At 41.1% G+C, this 16,033-nt stretch overlaps 1 protein-coding gene across 1 annotated transcript in view; it reads right to left on the bottom strand.

Annotated features, from left to right (window-relative positions):
• Positions 1-30: 30 nt before the first annotated feature.
• eys (eyes shut homolog) overlaps positions 31-16,033 on the bottom strand; it is a 141,041-nt gene continuing 125,038 nt past the window's right edge. The window contains exons 43-50 of the mRNA XM_076742472.1: positions 11,427-11,599; positions 6,646-6,828; positions 5,408-5,574; positions 4,199-4,343; positions 2,214-2,388; positions 1,821-1,993; positions 1,541-1,702; positions 31-1,223 (exon numbers count right to left, since the gene is read on the bottom strand). Of these exons, the coding sequence (XP_076598587.1) occupies positions 31-1,223; positions 1,541-1,702; positions 1,821-1,993; positions 2,214-2,388; positions 4,199-4,343; positions 5,408-5,574; positions 6,646-6,828; positions 11,427-11,599 (2,371 nt within the window). The remainder of the gene's footprint in view (positions 1,224-1,540; positions 1,703-1,820; positions 1,994-2,213; positions 2,389-4,198; positions 4,344-5,407; positions 5,575-6,645; positions 6,829-11,426; positions 11,600-16,033) is intronic.

Below are 16,033 nucleotides of genomic sequence, written 5' to 3'. Positions count from 1 at the left end.
CTTGTAAATGCCGGGAGTTGAGTTTCACTTCTATTCATTGCCCTCATAAACATTAAAACCCTCGCTATCTTTGAGAAACAGCAGTGGCTTGGTATCTTTGAACAAATAAACGTTTCTGAGACTGCCTTCAAAGGCTTTTGAAAACAACCCAGACGTGACAATTGATACATTTCTGTATAATTCAAATCCTCCGAAGTACAGCTGACCGCCGTGGTTTAAGGCCACGTAGCGCTCAAACGGGTCCACGTCTTGGAAGAGGATTCTCTTACTGTTCAGGAACACCTGAATAATTGTGCTGTTTAAAGTAATGGAGACATTGTGCCACTTGTTGCAGCAGAGCGTGAGATTGGTGAAAGTGATCGGGGGGGAAAGTCTCTCCCCGAGGTTGACTGCGATCTTGAGGTGGCCGTTCTCGAGTCCGGCTGTGAGGTAGTCGTCGTCTTCGTGTTCAGCCTTTCCCATCCACATGATCAAACCGTCGTTTGAGCTTGTGTGGAAGCTGAAGGCAGCCTGTGTGTATTTAATGTTTCTGGTGTTGAACCTCGGGTCCCGGTATTTCACATACGAGTTTCCCACAAACTTGAGAGTGTCTGTGGCTATTTCTGTGTCGCAGTACCGCCCTCCCCATCCTAAGGGGCATATGCAGCGGTATGAGGTGACACTGGATGTAGCACAGAAGGAACCGTGTTTGCAGATGTTGTTGACACAGCTTACAGACTGGTTACACACAGAGCCAGTCCATGATGGTGGACATATGCATGTGAATGAGTCGCTTCCCGTTGCCAAGCAGCGGCCTCTGTTTTGGCACACCTTGTACCCACAGGCGGTCCCATCCCAGTCTCCTACATTTGCTCCACTTGTTGCCCCCATCTCTGTTAGCTCAAACTCTTGACCATTGACTATAAGCTCTCTTAAGCCACCAGTGAAGCCCACTGGCTCCCCTTCAGTTGCATCTGTGGAGACGAAGCTCAGAGTGGACACGCCACCGACAAAGATGTCCGTAGCAACATCGAGCGTGGTCATCCCTTCTGTCCCATTCTCTCTAACCTCCTCGTTATCCAGACTCAGGAAGCCTCTGTGTCCAAACCGGCCAGCCTTCACCGTGTGCCAGGTCCTGCCGTGCCAATCCACTCGCTTAACAGACTTCAGGATGTGGGTGCCGTCCCCAAGGTTGAATCTCAGCTGGACAAACCCTGATGTCAAGGAGAGGCAGAAGAAGTCTCCTGTTGGAAGAAAATAAAACAGCAGTCTAGCATGTCTGTCTGTTACCAATACCAATACGTTACAATACCTCTTTTCAAATGTCTTTTAGCATGACATACTTGCATATAAAGAATAATTCAAGCTGAATTTTTCCCATGTATGTACAGAATTATGGAAGGTGCAAAGTTTCTATCATGTATTATTATTTCATTATACTGCTGAAGCCATGGTGGTGGGACGTACAGTGATCCCGGTTCTTACACGCCATCACACACATCTTACTATTTAATTTTTTTTTAAAAATGGTGGCTCTTATCAGGGAATTGAGCGTCCTCACCAGCTCTGGCACTGAGATGTTGAGCAGTATAGACAAGGATGCCATCAGGTGATAAAGGCTGGAACTGCAGCTGCAGAACAGTCTGGCGTCTGATACTCAAAGGAGGGAATGACATCCATGAAGACTGGTTACCGCTGAAGAATGGATCGCTGATGGTCACAGCTGAGAGGGCCAAACAATAGAGCAGTTAAATGACTGCGCAGTGAAGGTCTTGTCTCATTGAATAACAAATAAATAAATAAAGGCGTATAGTGAGACAGTCAAGGTTCAATGATGCAACCTTTCTCGCAGTAGAGTCCCGCAGTCCCCAGGGGGCATTGGCAGGTATATCCATTCGGGAGAGGGATGCAGGTGGAGCCGTGGGCACACAGAGGAGGGGGACTGTGTTCGGCATCACACACAGACACGGTCTCAGAACAGAGCGCTCCCTTCCATCCTAATGTGCACAGGCAACTGCAGACGGACACAGTCAGACACTGTGAAAAGCTTGTAAACACTGTCATTTCCTTTCGCGATGTTGCACCGTGTCACTGATCTTCTATAGGCAACTGCTGCCTATAGTCACAGTACATATGGGAATAAACACACAACATACAGTTGTTGGGTGCATTCGACTCAACCACTACACCTACATGTGTTATTCATGTGTGGGCTCATGTTTGTTTTCACTTACTACACAGATGAGCCGGAGTCCACACACGTCCCTCCGTTTCTGCAGTGAACATGAGCACACGGGGTGACGCCACACTGACCCACGCTGCGCCCGAAGGCTGGATGTCCCGCAGGCTGTCCCAGTAGTTGGAACTTTGCATCTCTTCTTGTGCAAAACTGCACATCAAAAATGCACCCTAAGAGAAGGACAAACACACCTTATTATATACACACACCAACTAATGCCAGTTAATTTATTTGATGGTTGTTTTGTTGTGTGACAAGACAGGATTTATATCAAGCATACATACTTAAATCTGCATGTCTTTCATGGCGGTATAAAATCGCTTCAGTCTATGCGGTTCACATTCAAGAGTCTTTTTTCCCCCCCTGTCATGAAGCATCTCCCTCATCATATTTGCTTTTTGCTTTCATAATTCAGTTTTATCAAGACAATATTTGTTTTGGCCTGTACCTGCAGAGCACAGGGCCTTCTATAAATATAAGGCCTGAGCACAAGCCTCGTAGTCATCTGCACATGCAGACTCCCTTCTCTCTGCTGCATTAGTCACCGGCATAAACAGGATGCAGGGGAAATGTCATGCTCATTCATGAATATTCATGGCATGATGCTGTCTACTTGGCAGACTCAAGTGATGGTTGCGGTGCTGCAAACATAGACCGTTGAAAAGCGAAGCAGATTCATAAGGAAGATTATAAAAGCTGGTTATTTTTGTTCTAGCAGCACACACTGCCTCTTGTAACTGAACCAAGAAACCTGAGGAGCCAAGTCTAGCAATTAGACCTGCCAGAGGAAAAACCAAAAGTAAAATGTGAAGTTAAAAAAAAAAAAAGTTTTCTCACAAACCTGCCAAATTGCTTCATAAAAATGTTTGCTACTACGTTCCTGTGGCTATCTTTAAAAATCAAAAAATGACAGATTCAAAAGGAAATGACCCTCGAGATCTGTAAGCAAGTCTGCTAAAAAAAAATATCTGCATCAAAGCGGCATGCAACAAGAGTTTTTTAATACAAAAGCTCGACAAACGCAAGCTTCCCCGCTTCTTGCTACTTGATCAACAGCTCAAATTGAGTAACTGATTTTTTTTTTTCTAGCAGCCACAGTACCTCCTCTGCCACCTTTCCACAGGGGAGTGTGGATCTGTTGATAACTGGGAGTGAAGTGTATTATCAGTGTGCTCACTGCCAGCCATCATGATTAGGGCTCGAGGAAGGTCACACAGATCTGATTAGACGCTCATGAGTTCTCATTACATCCCGAGCAAAAAGGTTATGGTTCCACTGGTGTCGCCTGGCTCAGGTAGAACACACCAGTATAGGGGCCCTGTGACAGTCTGATACGGCACGGGCAAACTGATGCTCTACCATAGCTGATTTGATTTTTGAGGGTTTATCTGACGAGCAGAAAAGGGAATTATATGATGATAAATAAGCAAATGCACAAAATTGCTCCAGTCCTTCAACATAAAAAGCTCTTGTTCACCTCAAATGGATCTACCATGACATTTTATAATAACAAGCTTCATTGCTGTAGTGCAGAGACTGCTGAATATGGTTATGATGATATTCATAGCTGTTGTCATCATTACAGTTATGGCAATTTTGCTCCACAGCTCTGCACATTAGCAGCCACATTGAATGCTCTCCAGAATACATTCCTACACGGGGTCACTTGAGAGAAAACATAAATGATGCTGATGATGACAGAGATTATTGGTATGGCACCCTGGCTGAAGTGACTTATCAGCAGTGGAATGGATTTGCACACAACACAAGACTATGCTGGGAGTGATTAAAAGGTGCAGATACAATCAGCACCAAAGCTCTGTTCTGGCCTCATACACAGTCCGAGCCTGTAACTCCATTTTCATTACACACCTTCTCCTCTGCTTACAAAGAGATGGAGATCCTGGGAGAAACTCCAAGCCCCAGTGCTCTCACACCACATGGCAGTGTTTGGTTGTAATAAAGCCGTGGCAGTCTTACCCTGAAAGCCATGACGGAACCTGGAGCCAAGTGGCAATAGTTCAGGGGTGTACTCATTATATCCACCCACAAAGAGCTGGGTGAAAACATTGAGGCTCATCAGGGGTCCTGGAGACGATCCCGTTCTGTTGCGTTGTCCATCAACCTGAGAAAGACATGTCAATACTCGAGTCTTACATCTGTAGGCGTCGGTATGGGAGAACAATTCACCTAAAAAAATCTGCCAAAGTTGAAAAGGATCTATGACCTAGATTGATCACAGAGTTACTGAGGCAGTGTCCACTTATTAGCCACAATAGCTACAGTTCTATATTCCCATGTTTTTGCTCTCTGTACAGACTAAAATCTTCGAGGCATCGATTCCCCAGGGGACCTCGGCCCTTGCTGACTCGATAGCATCTCACGCTTCCTGCAGATTTTCCAGCCACACTTTAGATGATGTGAACATCCTGTTCTGCCTGATCACTGGACCAAAATGATTTGCTGTTACACAGAAACCTGCTGTGTTCCAAAAAAAACAAACATTTACCCATAACACCATTTACCAGCCTACATGACCACCATCGATAAATCTATAGTGTTTGTGTGTGCAAGTACACAACGCAATATATAAAGGTTGAACCATGTACAGTCAGGTGACAAATGAAAGGAAAAGGGTGAATACATGAGTGGAAATGGGAGTCGGTGTGTGGTTCGATGAGATCAAACGAAGGAATACTGTTTAGAACAGGGGTTCCCAATCTTTTCGGCTTGTGACCCCTCGACAGTTGCATACCTTCTTCTTCTATACTTCTCCATTGGTCTGTTATTCATTCTGTACATCGCTATTCTCTTCATGCACTTTCGCTGCTGTTTGCACGACCGGCAGTGCAACTAAAGAGTTAATTTTCCTTCTCATTTCATTTGTAGGATTTCTAGAAGCCTGAAGACCGAGAAGCATTGATTATTTCACAAGGAAAAGACCAGATAAGCTACAAGCCAGAACACATAACATAACATAATGCTGTTACAAGTTGTATTGAACAAAAACATATTATTTCTTTCTTACGCCTTTAATTTTCTGCTGAGCTCGTTAGATTTACTCTTGAATGGTACTGAACCCAGGTTGGGAACCATCATTTCAGAAGAATGGTGCATCAAATCTGTATATGTATACAGTATGCAGGAACCCTTTTTACACGATAGGCGCTTTCCTCATCATCGAATCACCTTCAGCCATCCTGTTTTCTTGGACCTTCCAAATGAAACAGTGTGAATGTTGATCCGGTGGTTGAGTCGATCGCTGACTAAGGTTGCTACGCCAGATCCGAGGTTGAATTTATGCACTACTCTTCCATTTCGTAGTCCCAAAACAAGGAAGTCATCACCATCGTTTCCTGGAAAACACATGAAAAGGAAGCCAATGAGCACAGTAGACAAATACATATGAAACATCGAAGATTTCCTGCTGAGCATCCTCAAAACCTCAAACAGAAACAAGTGCTTTCAGTGGAAACACTCATTGTAAACACTAAAACAAACATTTAGAATAGATTTGTGTGCTGAGAGACAAATTTCAGACTTCCATGTGTTTCATGTATTGTATTATTGCATTATGTTTTGCCACTCTGCTTGTTCAACTCCATGTAACCTGATCACTGCTATGAAATAATTAACATTGCTTGGTGGTGGTGATCAAAAGAAGCCACTTCATTAAACCAATTATCATGTGAATTGTTCACATTTCATCTGTTCTCATATTGTGCCTTTGAATTTGCACCATTTCCAACTGTGGTGCTCACACGCCTGACAACTATTTCATTATTCATACTGCTCTTATTTTGTTTGGCCTCCACCTTGATGAATTGTGCTCTCGAGAGAAAACAAGTGCAGGAGATCCACAAGATCTTGTCTTTTTTCTTCCTCTGCTATCTTTGATGAAATATGTTGGTGACAATGACACGACGGTTACCTGCTCCCAAATCTGACCCCACAGAGAGGAGATCCTAATTTAAAGTGATGGCTGCTGACAGCATCACATTGCACCTACACCTCAAAGTCTGTTTCATTCAATTAACACTGGTACCTTTGAGATGCTTGGTTCATATGTTCATTTTATGCTTGCAGTTCCAACATGCTCCCTTTGAAAGTCAAGAACAACAACAGTTTAGCTGGAAATTAACTAACTGCTTGACTGCGGGAGGACTCGCTATTAATGTCTCCAAATCTGCCAAGAAAGAAAATCCTCTTGATTAGAGGATCTCAGAGGAGAGTGGAAATCTATTAGATAGCACATTACCATACACAGTGGGTGAAACCTCTCAAAATGGCAACAGCATGTCTTTTAAAATCCTTAATGGAGTTTGACAAGTAAAATCCAAGGAGATGTCTCAAAGTTGTGTTCCTCCTTTTATTTGACCGCAAGAATAATTTGAAATTGCTGCTCGGGTGTCTAGTTTGGAGCTCACCTTGTCCTTTATGCCCAGCGAACAGCATCAGGTTGTCTCTCACAGCCGATGAATTGTCGGCGAGCGTGAACTTCAGCTTGAACTCGTAGTAGAAACTGAGGCTCGGGATGGAGGAATAAGCCACAAAGGAGGTGTAACCAAACTCGTCGCTTCCGCTGAATCTGGCACGAGTTATATTGATGGCTGCAACACAAACACAGTCACAAACACTCATATTCATATTTGTGTTCAAATGTGACAAGCAGTGGCTGGTGTGGGTGCCTGTGTGGGGTAATCTTTTTTGAATTAGGAGAAAACAGGGTCTTGATTCATCATCTCCCTCACGGGTTACCAAAAGATGGCACTGTTGCTACACATTACATACCAGGGGCGAGGGGAAACATTTTCTTTTCTGAATGCTATTACATGATGACCTGTTTTCAAATACTATCACCTCTTCAGCCCTATTCTATTTTCATTAAGAGCTGTTTAGGACGGGTTCTGGCAAGCAAGCATCGTTTCATGCTCAGTGTTCACAAGTGTAGCACAATAATCCCAGTGATATTCAATTACAATCTCAAGTTTACTCACTCAGAATGCACGGTTGATTCAATAATGCTCTCTCTTGTTCTCCCGCTCAGCATTTCCATCGACTTGATTTAACGCTGGGGATTCAATGTAAATTTCTCCGCGCTCATTCAAAATTACATGCTGCTGTGTATTTTATTTTTGTGTGTGTGTGTGTGTTTTTTTTTCCACAGCACTGAGGATTCAAACACAGAACTGCACTCCTTCTTCACTGGAAACACCTTGCATATTCTTCTGCAGCCCCAGGCGATGGCTAAGAGGGGTTCCGAGCTCCCCTCTGCGACTGCCCTCAGCTCTGTTTGGCTGCTAAATTATTAATAAAGCTGGAAATGCTTCTGTTATCATCTCTAGTCTGATAGAGCTTTATTTGCCTGTTGTTCCATTGCATGGCCTGAGCTTTGCGGCTACAGCTTATTTTTACGCCTTGGTGTGTGTGCTCTTCCCACTCTTTCAGGCCAGATGCAAACATGTCAACCATTGTTACTAAATTAAATGACCTTGAGCTATTTGTTCATGGATGAATTATCCTCGAGCCCGCTGTACAAATTAATTCTGTATCTGAACTGATCCAAACTGATATTAGCACATTTTAGATAAGAGGAATTAATAAAAAATGACAGTATTATAAATGCAATATGAAGCTATTCTCTTAGTCAATAACTGTTTTATATTGAATAACATTTGATCTTGTGTTTATAGAATTTTTAATCAGGATTTCTTATCAAAACTGCTTTATTTATTAACATATTCTAAGTGCCTAATCATATCTGTGTCATATTACTTGTGTGTTAAATATCTAAGTCTTAAGCTTTGAGGCAACAGATTGTAATGCTGTTATATTAGTTTCACTGTATTGTACATGTTTGTCGGATACAGTGTCCACAAAAACAGACGTTTCACAAATCTAACACTGCATTTGCATTTCATTCGATTCTGCACGTGGTCTTGATTTTGAGTTAATTCCCTGCATTTTCCAAAATTAAACTCCCCATCTACATCTTATTCAACAGACACTAAAAGACATTAAAGTTCCATATTTCAGAAGTGTCCTGCAGGCAGCTTTAATCTCATACAGTAACTCTAAGCTTATGAAAAGGTTGACTTAACTATCAGTTACCTTTGGGTGTGCTAAACCGCATTCATTCAAAAGCACAAAGGTCCATAATAACTCTTCTGATGTAATAGGTGATAGGGCTGTAGGAGTGAATTACTGTGTAAATCTTCTGTCATTCATTCCACTCATTCAACCATTCTGCATGTAGCCACTTATTTCCAGACATGTAGCACGGGCATTAGATGTCATCTGTAAATACAAAATCAATAGAAATCCCTGAGGTCTATTGGTTTACACTTATGTGTTCCTGCTCATAGTTTCTGTTAGCTAACTCATCACAGTACAACACTCTAACTAGTGGTTACAGAACATATTATTATCAAAGAAGCTAATGGACTGCCTCCATGACATGTATCCATCTGTGGATTATACTGCCGCACTATGTCAAGTAACATTACATAGCATTTCCACTTTGCTGGGTATCTGTGTAATAACCTGCAGGAGTAGCAGGAGAAAAACAGAATGATTTGTGGCAACAGATGCAAATGTATTCTGACAAAAAAAAAAGCATGCGTATGGTGAAACTGGGAAACCAACACTTGCCCCGATTTAGAGATACTGTCTAGAATATAGTACTATATCCTTCTCAGTCTCAGAACAACGCAAGGGTAACAGAAATGTCGCTAAATCAATACTGAACTGAAGTGCTGATGCAGAATAATGCTGCACAGTGTTTAGGCACACATATTAAAACCATTGAAAATGGATTGTGTAAAATGTGTCTATGAGAATATGATGCACTAAAAAAAGATGGCATTGCATAACTGCACTTGGCTGTAATTTGTTGATTGCGAGACTGTTAAAATCAGTGTTAGCATTATTTTTGTTTTGTGCACTCGGACCTGTCACATCCTTGACTGGAAACATGTGAAATTAAAATGATAATCACAGCCAGCAACATTATAATTAGCAGACAAAGCTAATATTCAAGACAGACAGAATGAACTGTGACTGTATTTGAGAAATAAGAAGTGCTAGTACTGTGCTGTAGGGCTACTAGTGGCACTGTACATTTTACATATGATGTATTGTCCTCAATGTTTTTCTCCTTCAAACCTAAACATGAATCTTGAACAGGAGGTATGGGCAAGTTGTGTACAAAGATGGAGCATTAATAATTCTGATTGAAATCATCTTAAACATCCATTAATGTTTCATGAACTCAACTCTTGAGGCTCCCCAGCATCAATAGCACTTCCTAGTCTTCCCTTTCCTGCTTGTTCACACACAAACCTTATGAATTAAAGTGCACATGGGAACTAAGACTTGAAAATATTATGTGTAGAAAAACACATTTTGCTCTTTCATGTTTCCTGCTGGACAAACAACTTTAGCCTTTTCTCAAATAGAGGGAGGGAGGGAGGGGGAGGGGGAGAGAGAGAGAGAGAGAGAGAGACAGAGAGAGAGGACAGCGACCACATTATCACTGACAGTATTTTGCTAGAAGTACCAAGTACAGACAAGCCCACAGAGGCAGGGGACCTCAGGAGTGATCAGTTTTGACTCTGATCTTATCTGATGTTATCAGGATTAAAATTCAAATGCCAGCCATATACTTAGTGTGACACTGGAAGGTTAGATTACTCTGTTTGGCATGTGGGTGCTGCGAGTCTGTCAGGGGCTGTGACATGGCTGAGCGACTTATATGCCAAGTGCCCTGCTGCTCCTACAGTCAGTTTAGTCAAGCAAAACCCTGTTTGTGAGAAGCGCGATCTGTGAAGCCCCTTTCCTATGGACTTATAGACTACCATAAACCAGATTCACATTTCCTATAAGTTCCTGTTTATCCTGAATTAGCGATTAGCTTTGTGATTTCCAATTTTGAGTGCACAAGACGTGCTAGCCGCTCTGTGAGGCTGTACAGAAGTGATGTGAGATAAATGCTAATGTCGGTGTAGTTACGATGACAGTGCTAACACGCTCATGTTTTAGCACGTAGTATATTCACCATTGTCACTATCTTAGTTTAGCATGTTAGCTTGCTAGCACTTACTAATTAGCATTAACCGCAAATGGAAATGTCAGGCTTGCAAATATTAGTGTGTTAATGTGTTCTGTTAATCAGTTGCTCCAGTGGTTTTTCAACAACTGCAGCTTGTAGCTATAGGGTACGTTCACAATGTCTCACCTTACGTGCAGACACATGCTTTTGTCTGTCAGTAGGCTACAGAGATAAAACAGCACAGAGGCGGGCAATGATATGTCCCTTTTCCCCTGCAGTTAGATAACTGCACAACCATTATTAACTCAGCGAGGGTCAGAATGCTAACAGCTTAGAAATTATCATTAGTTTTGGTTAGCCAGTCAGAATTTCACGAAGCTTGAACAAATGTCTGTGGAGGTGTGATAGAAAGTTATTATATGCCAGTACTGTGTTATACCGTAGTTTATGATGAAATGAAAAATAAGTGACCGTAGACGTGCAGAAGTGACAGTGACATCGCTGTTAATGTGAGAACACATCAGCACCCTGCTGCACGGCAGAGGCCTGACATTTTAAGAAAAAAGTTCCATAGAAAAGTTGCTTTAAGTCACACTGCTGTAGTTACAGTTGTTGGGAAATAAGATCTTATGAACTAAGTCTTTTGGAATATTCAGCAAAGCAGCCATAAGTTTTGCTATGATTGTCTGACTCCATTGCTGGAGGAAGACGTTTCTGCCTTTTCAGCACAATTTAGTTTCATTAATCCCTTTACTTAACAACAGGCTCTCATTCTACCAACTGCTCAGGGCTCTCATTCCCCAACTGTTTGCAGATCAGCCTTTTAATAAAGCTGCTAAGTCTACACCGCATTGATCTGCAAAAGGTCTTCAACTTGGACTCAAGGTTCAAAGGTTTAAAGGCCTCATTTCAGTCCTAGTTTTAATTGATTGTTTTTAACTCAATGTTGCGCTCAATTTTAAATATTGTATTTATCTCTATTTCTTCTATTTTATTCCTATATTTTTATTATTGACTTGATGTTACTATTCTATATATAAGCGTTTTATTTTCCACTGCTGTTTTGTTTTGTGTCTCGACACCCCTGTGAATGACGATACCTCCTCCACGGTCTTTCAGGGTGAAATAAATGGATCCGTGTGGCGCTGCAACACTTACGCTCCTCACACAGCAGACCTTGTCTTCCATAGGGGCAGAGACATACGGCCTCCAAGGGCGACTTTGGGATGCATGTGGCTCCATGACCGCAGGGGTTGCGCTCACAGGCGTGGAACTGGCACAGTCGGCCCGTGTAGAGCGGGGGGCACTCACAGAACCAGTCCTCGGCATCACTAAACATGAAGACATAGAGGGAGACATCATTAGGCCAGAGGTGAAAATGGACCATGACATTGCAGCAGCATGTCCAGATGCTTTACAAGCTCACATGGTGGCCTACAGAACACACATGGAGAAAGGCGACGATCAAACATCCCACCCCGTAACGCATGAAAGACTTGAAAAAATGTTAAGAACAAATGTGTCCAGCCTGATGGAATACCTGTGATCTATGAGATCTGCTGAAACACAAGCATTTGAGTGAATGTGGAGAGCGTGGTGGAGAAAAAATAAGGATGTTGTCATAGATTTAATCATCTTAGCAGAGGCAGAAATAACTTCACATGTCTTTTGGTAAATGTAAACACACGCAGCCTAAAAAATTACAGCCGATGATTAGTAGCGTGTCAGAAAACTCACAGGGAGAAATTGTACAAGATTTTCAATGTGTTCCTTCCTCGATTCATATGCGTGTGCTTCCTCTCTTGGCAAGAAGAGGAGGGTGATCTAGCATGCAAAGTAATATGCAGACAGGGACTTTATAAAATGCTCTGAGATGTGCACAACTTTGAAAGGTATAATATCAGATAGAGGAAGCATTGGTGGGGTTTCAAATCTATAAATTAATAATGTGTTTTGAGCAGCAGCAGCACTGCAGGATGTAGTTTGCTCCTTGAGAAACTGGCTTCTTGAAATGAAATATTTACATTCTGTCACCGTAGTTGAGCATTGTTAGATATGGCTGTATTGAAGTACAAAAGAATGGTGCATAATGCAGTCAAAAATTTCCAGTGTATGATTATTAACAGGCTGCTCAAGTCAATTTTGAGACATTTTAAGGCACAGTGATACACAGCTACACGTTGTCGCCGCCAATTGTGTGACCATTATTTTCAGAACAATAGTCACAGATTAAAATTGCCACGAATTGAACAGAAGAGGCATTGTTACTTGTATAATCGTTGACAACTTGAATCAAATATTTAATGGAGCACCTCCTGGCGCAGTCTCTGCTTCGCTTCTTGCAGCGTTGCTAATTTGTCCCTTGCATTGTCAGTCGATGTTTGCGTTTAAATGTTGGTGGCACACAAAATGAGTGGGTTTTGCTTGAGATGCTCCAGTTTCCTCCTCCAGTCAAAAAACATGCAGATTTGGTGAAGTGGAGAATTTAAATTGTTGGTAGATATGAATAAAAGTGTGAATATGATTGTCTGTCCAACACTCCACCCTGCACAGGATAAAAGAGTATAAAACAAAAATGATGGATGGATACACAAATTAATATATTTCTATGACTGCAGGAAAGTTTTCCATACATGATTTCATGCATTATTTAAAAATCATGGTCAATTCTAAACTTGCCTCTCTGTGGAGAGGTTTCAACAAACAGGTTTGGTGAGGACATATTTATTAATTTATGTCTTTTTACAAGAAGATTCTATATATTTTTTGCGTGAAATACTCAAAGTACAGCAAGGATAATGTGAGCTGCAGTTTTATTGAACAGAAATATAAAAAACGGGCACATAATAAAAAGGAATCAAGCAACACGACAATATTGACCTTGGAAGTATTTACTACCTTCGTTTGGTAAACAACAGTTCTCTTCAGATGCGTTGAAAGCAGCTGAACTAAATCACATGTAATTTAAGGCAACGTAATGACTTGTCTAGCGTCTTGTATAGAAGCACTAAAAGCGGGCAGCAGGTACTGCTGCCTCAAAAAATGTGAAGTGTAGATAGAGGAGGAGAGGGAGCACAGTTGAAAACACTTGAGTTTTAATTGGCCTAATCAAAAACTTGGCTGTGTGGGGTGACAAAAGGTTACTTTAATTTGGCTGAGGCAATCACTTCGATTATGAAACTGTAGTGATGTTTGCACAGTCATTTGAATATGTTAATCATAAATGCATAAAGCCGGTACTCACCGTATACTTCATGCCATTCAAAGACTGCCCTGCTACAATACATTGTAGGTTCGCTAAATTATTAAGGATGACTACATTTTTAATCAAATAAGTACCAGATAAAATGATGAATAATAGACCGCTTAGCTTATGATATCCCTGTCAGCTAGAACAATAAGCTGTGGGGCCACATACATCCTCAGATTTCATCCCTTGTAAGTTATTTACAGAACATTTCTTTTCAAGTGCTTGTTGGTATGCAAATACACTTCTTACAGTAAGGCGCTGATGAGGCTCTGCTGCCATAGCAGTCTTCAGTTCTCAGGATGAAAGCTTTTAGCCCACTTTATCCTTTGTTAAAATAAAAAGGACCACTGGGTTTAGCAGATATTTATAGAGAATAACTGCTTTGGTCCTGAAATGCCATTTGCTTTCCAGTATTGTAAACAGCCAATTGGACACCGTTATACTACAGACACTATAATTCTTAGTGGGTGGGAGGGAAAATCATTTGAAAGCCGATGAGTTCCTCGCTCAATTATTTGTCTTGTGAATTTGAGCAAAGGGATGAAGTGGAATTTACACATGGCATTCACCTGACGCACTCCGGCTCCTGTTTTAGCAGACGGCTGTTCGATATTTCTCTAACCTCTTCCAGGCACCCTGATGTCTGTTAAGTCTCCATCACAGAGTCTTTTGAAACCTACTGCCATAGAGGAGCACACTTTAGATGACACTTGAAATAAAATCCTTATAGAAAGGAGGCATAAAGCGTGAGGGAACTTTTCTCAAGGGATCAGACAGTATTTCTGCAGTCCAACCTAGAACACACTGCGCTCTGCAGAAGGCTCTGCTTTTCTGTAACACTTTGAAAGTATATTCACATGTTTAAACTCCAGACTTTTCAAATGTGCCAGCGTATTTATTCAAGATTTTTTTTTTTATTTTTGCATTTCTAAACTGCTGATACATTGACTGAAAAGGAAAAGAAAAAACCTTAGCATACCTGTTAACAAACTGAGTGCGTTGCCTCCATGTTTTAAAATAAAGATGTTGCAATGATTTAACATTTCTTCACTTAACACGGGTTCAGACAGAAGAATTAGTACCACTGTGTTTTTGATCTGAGAAAGAATCAGCTGTAAATTAACCCTGGGAGAGATTTGGCGAAATATTTTCTCTATGAACACAAAATGTGTCCACTATGTTCACGACATGCTGTGATGTAGCACCATCACTGGTCTCCTCTCTCACCAACACACAGGCAGCAATAGCAAGCTGTCATCGGGCCAAATGATGTGAAGTTCCACCTACTTTTGTGAACCGACATTTGCCAAGAAAACAAAAAGGCAAAATGTTGAGCTGCATTGTTGCTGGAACCAAAACTGAAGCAGTGTTTAAAGGGAAGACGGAGACAAAAAAAAAAAAAAAAAAACACTCAAACTATCACTGACATGACAAAGAGGTGAGAGACAAAAAAAAAAAAGTCTGAAAGAAGGAAACACAGCCATTTAGTGACAAATGATGTGCACGCTGAAGACTGGCTGGTGCTGGATGAATAAAATGACAAATAAAATAAGATGACACCTCACTGTGGAGAACAGATTCCTTTAACTGGAGATCATGATGTTCCCCACAAAAGGTGATGCCTTCAAGGACACGTGCCTGCACTTGTAGAATCTTGTATGTTTTTAGAATAAGGTTTGAGTTTTGGGTCCCACTGAGATCACAAAACAGCGACTTCATGTCTACTAATGAAGTCTGGCCTCTTGTCAGTAAAACAGTGTTGCATAAAATTCAGTCTAAACAGTTCACAGGTCATCTGTTTATGTAAGTATTGCCTGTGTGTATCCAAAGCCTTATATGACTTATTCTGCAACCCTCCATTGTTGTTGAAGAACTATTAAAAACACACCAGTGAGCCCCATCATTGCACTGGGTGACATGTTCCTTCATTACCACGAACACTAGCACTGTTATGAGGGGAGGAAGTCATAAAAGTGAACTGATAAAGGAGGAGGTGATGAAAACGCACGTGATTTGAAAAATAGAGACATAAAAATGGAAGTGTAATGAAAAATGAAAAAAGTGATAAAATATCAAGTGATTTGATCGATTTAAAGCCAATTTAATTAGAATAGTCATGATATGATGAAAACAGAGCCACGTTTCATCATTTTTCCTCATCATTTTCCATTTATCACTGACAAAACAAAATTGCCATTCATCTTTTAAAGAAAGTGATCTCGACTGACTCAACTGAAGAAAATGGAAGTGATGAAAATGTCAACCGATTTGGCAAACTTGATTATCATTCATTTTTGAAAACCGCTTTGCTCTGATAATCCGCTGGATTGTTACTGATCATTAATCATTCACAATAACAAACTGACATTTATCATTTACAGCGAGCAATTTTTGTCACTTTTGCCCAAAATGTCAACCAAAACTATCTGTCAAAACTGACTAACTGATGGAGTCCCCTGAGATCTTTTCCTAACCCTAAGCAAGTTTTTTTTTTATTTTTTTAATCTAATCAAAT

This window comes from Chaetodon auriga, chromosome 11 (assembly GCF_051107435.1).
Source record: "Chaetodon auriga isolate fChaAug3 chromosome 11, fChaAug3.hap1, whole genome shotgun sequence".
NCBI classification, from domain to species: domain Eukaryota; kingdom Metazoa; phylum Chordata; class Actinopteri; order Chaetodontiformes; family Chaetodontidae; genus Chaetodon; species Chaetodon auriga.
Note: the sequence above shows the minus strand (reverse complement) of the source record. Positions and strands in the feature narration are given on the sequence as shown.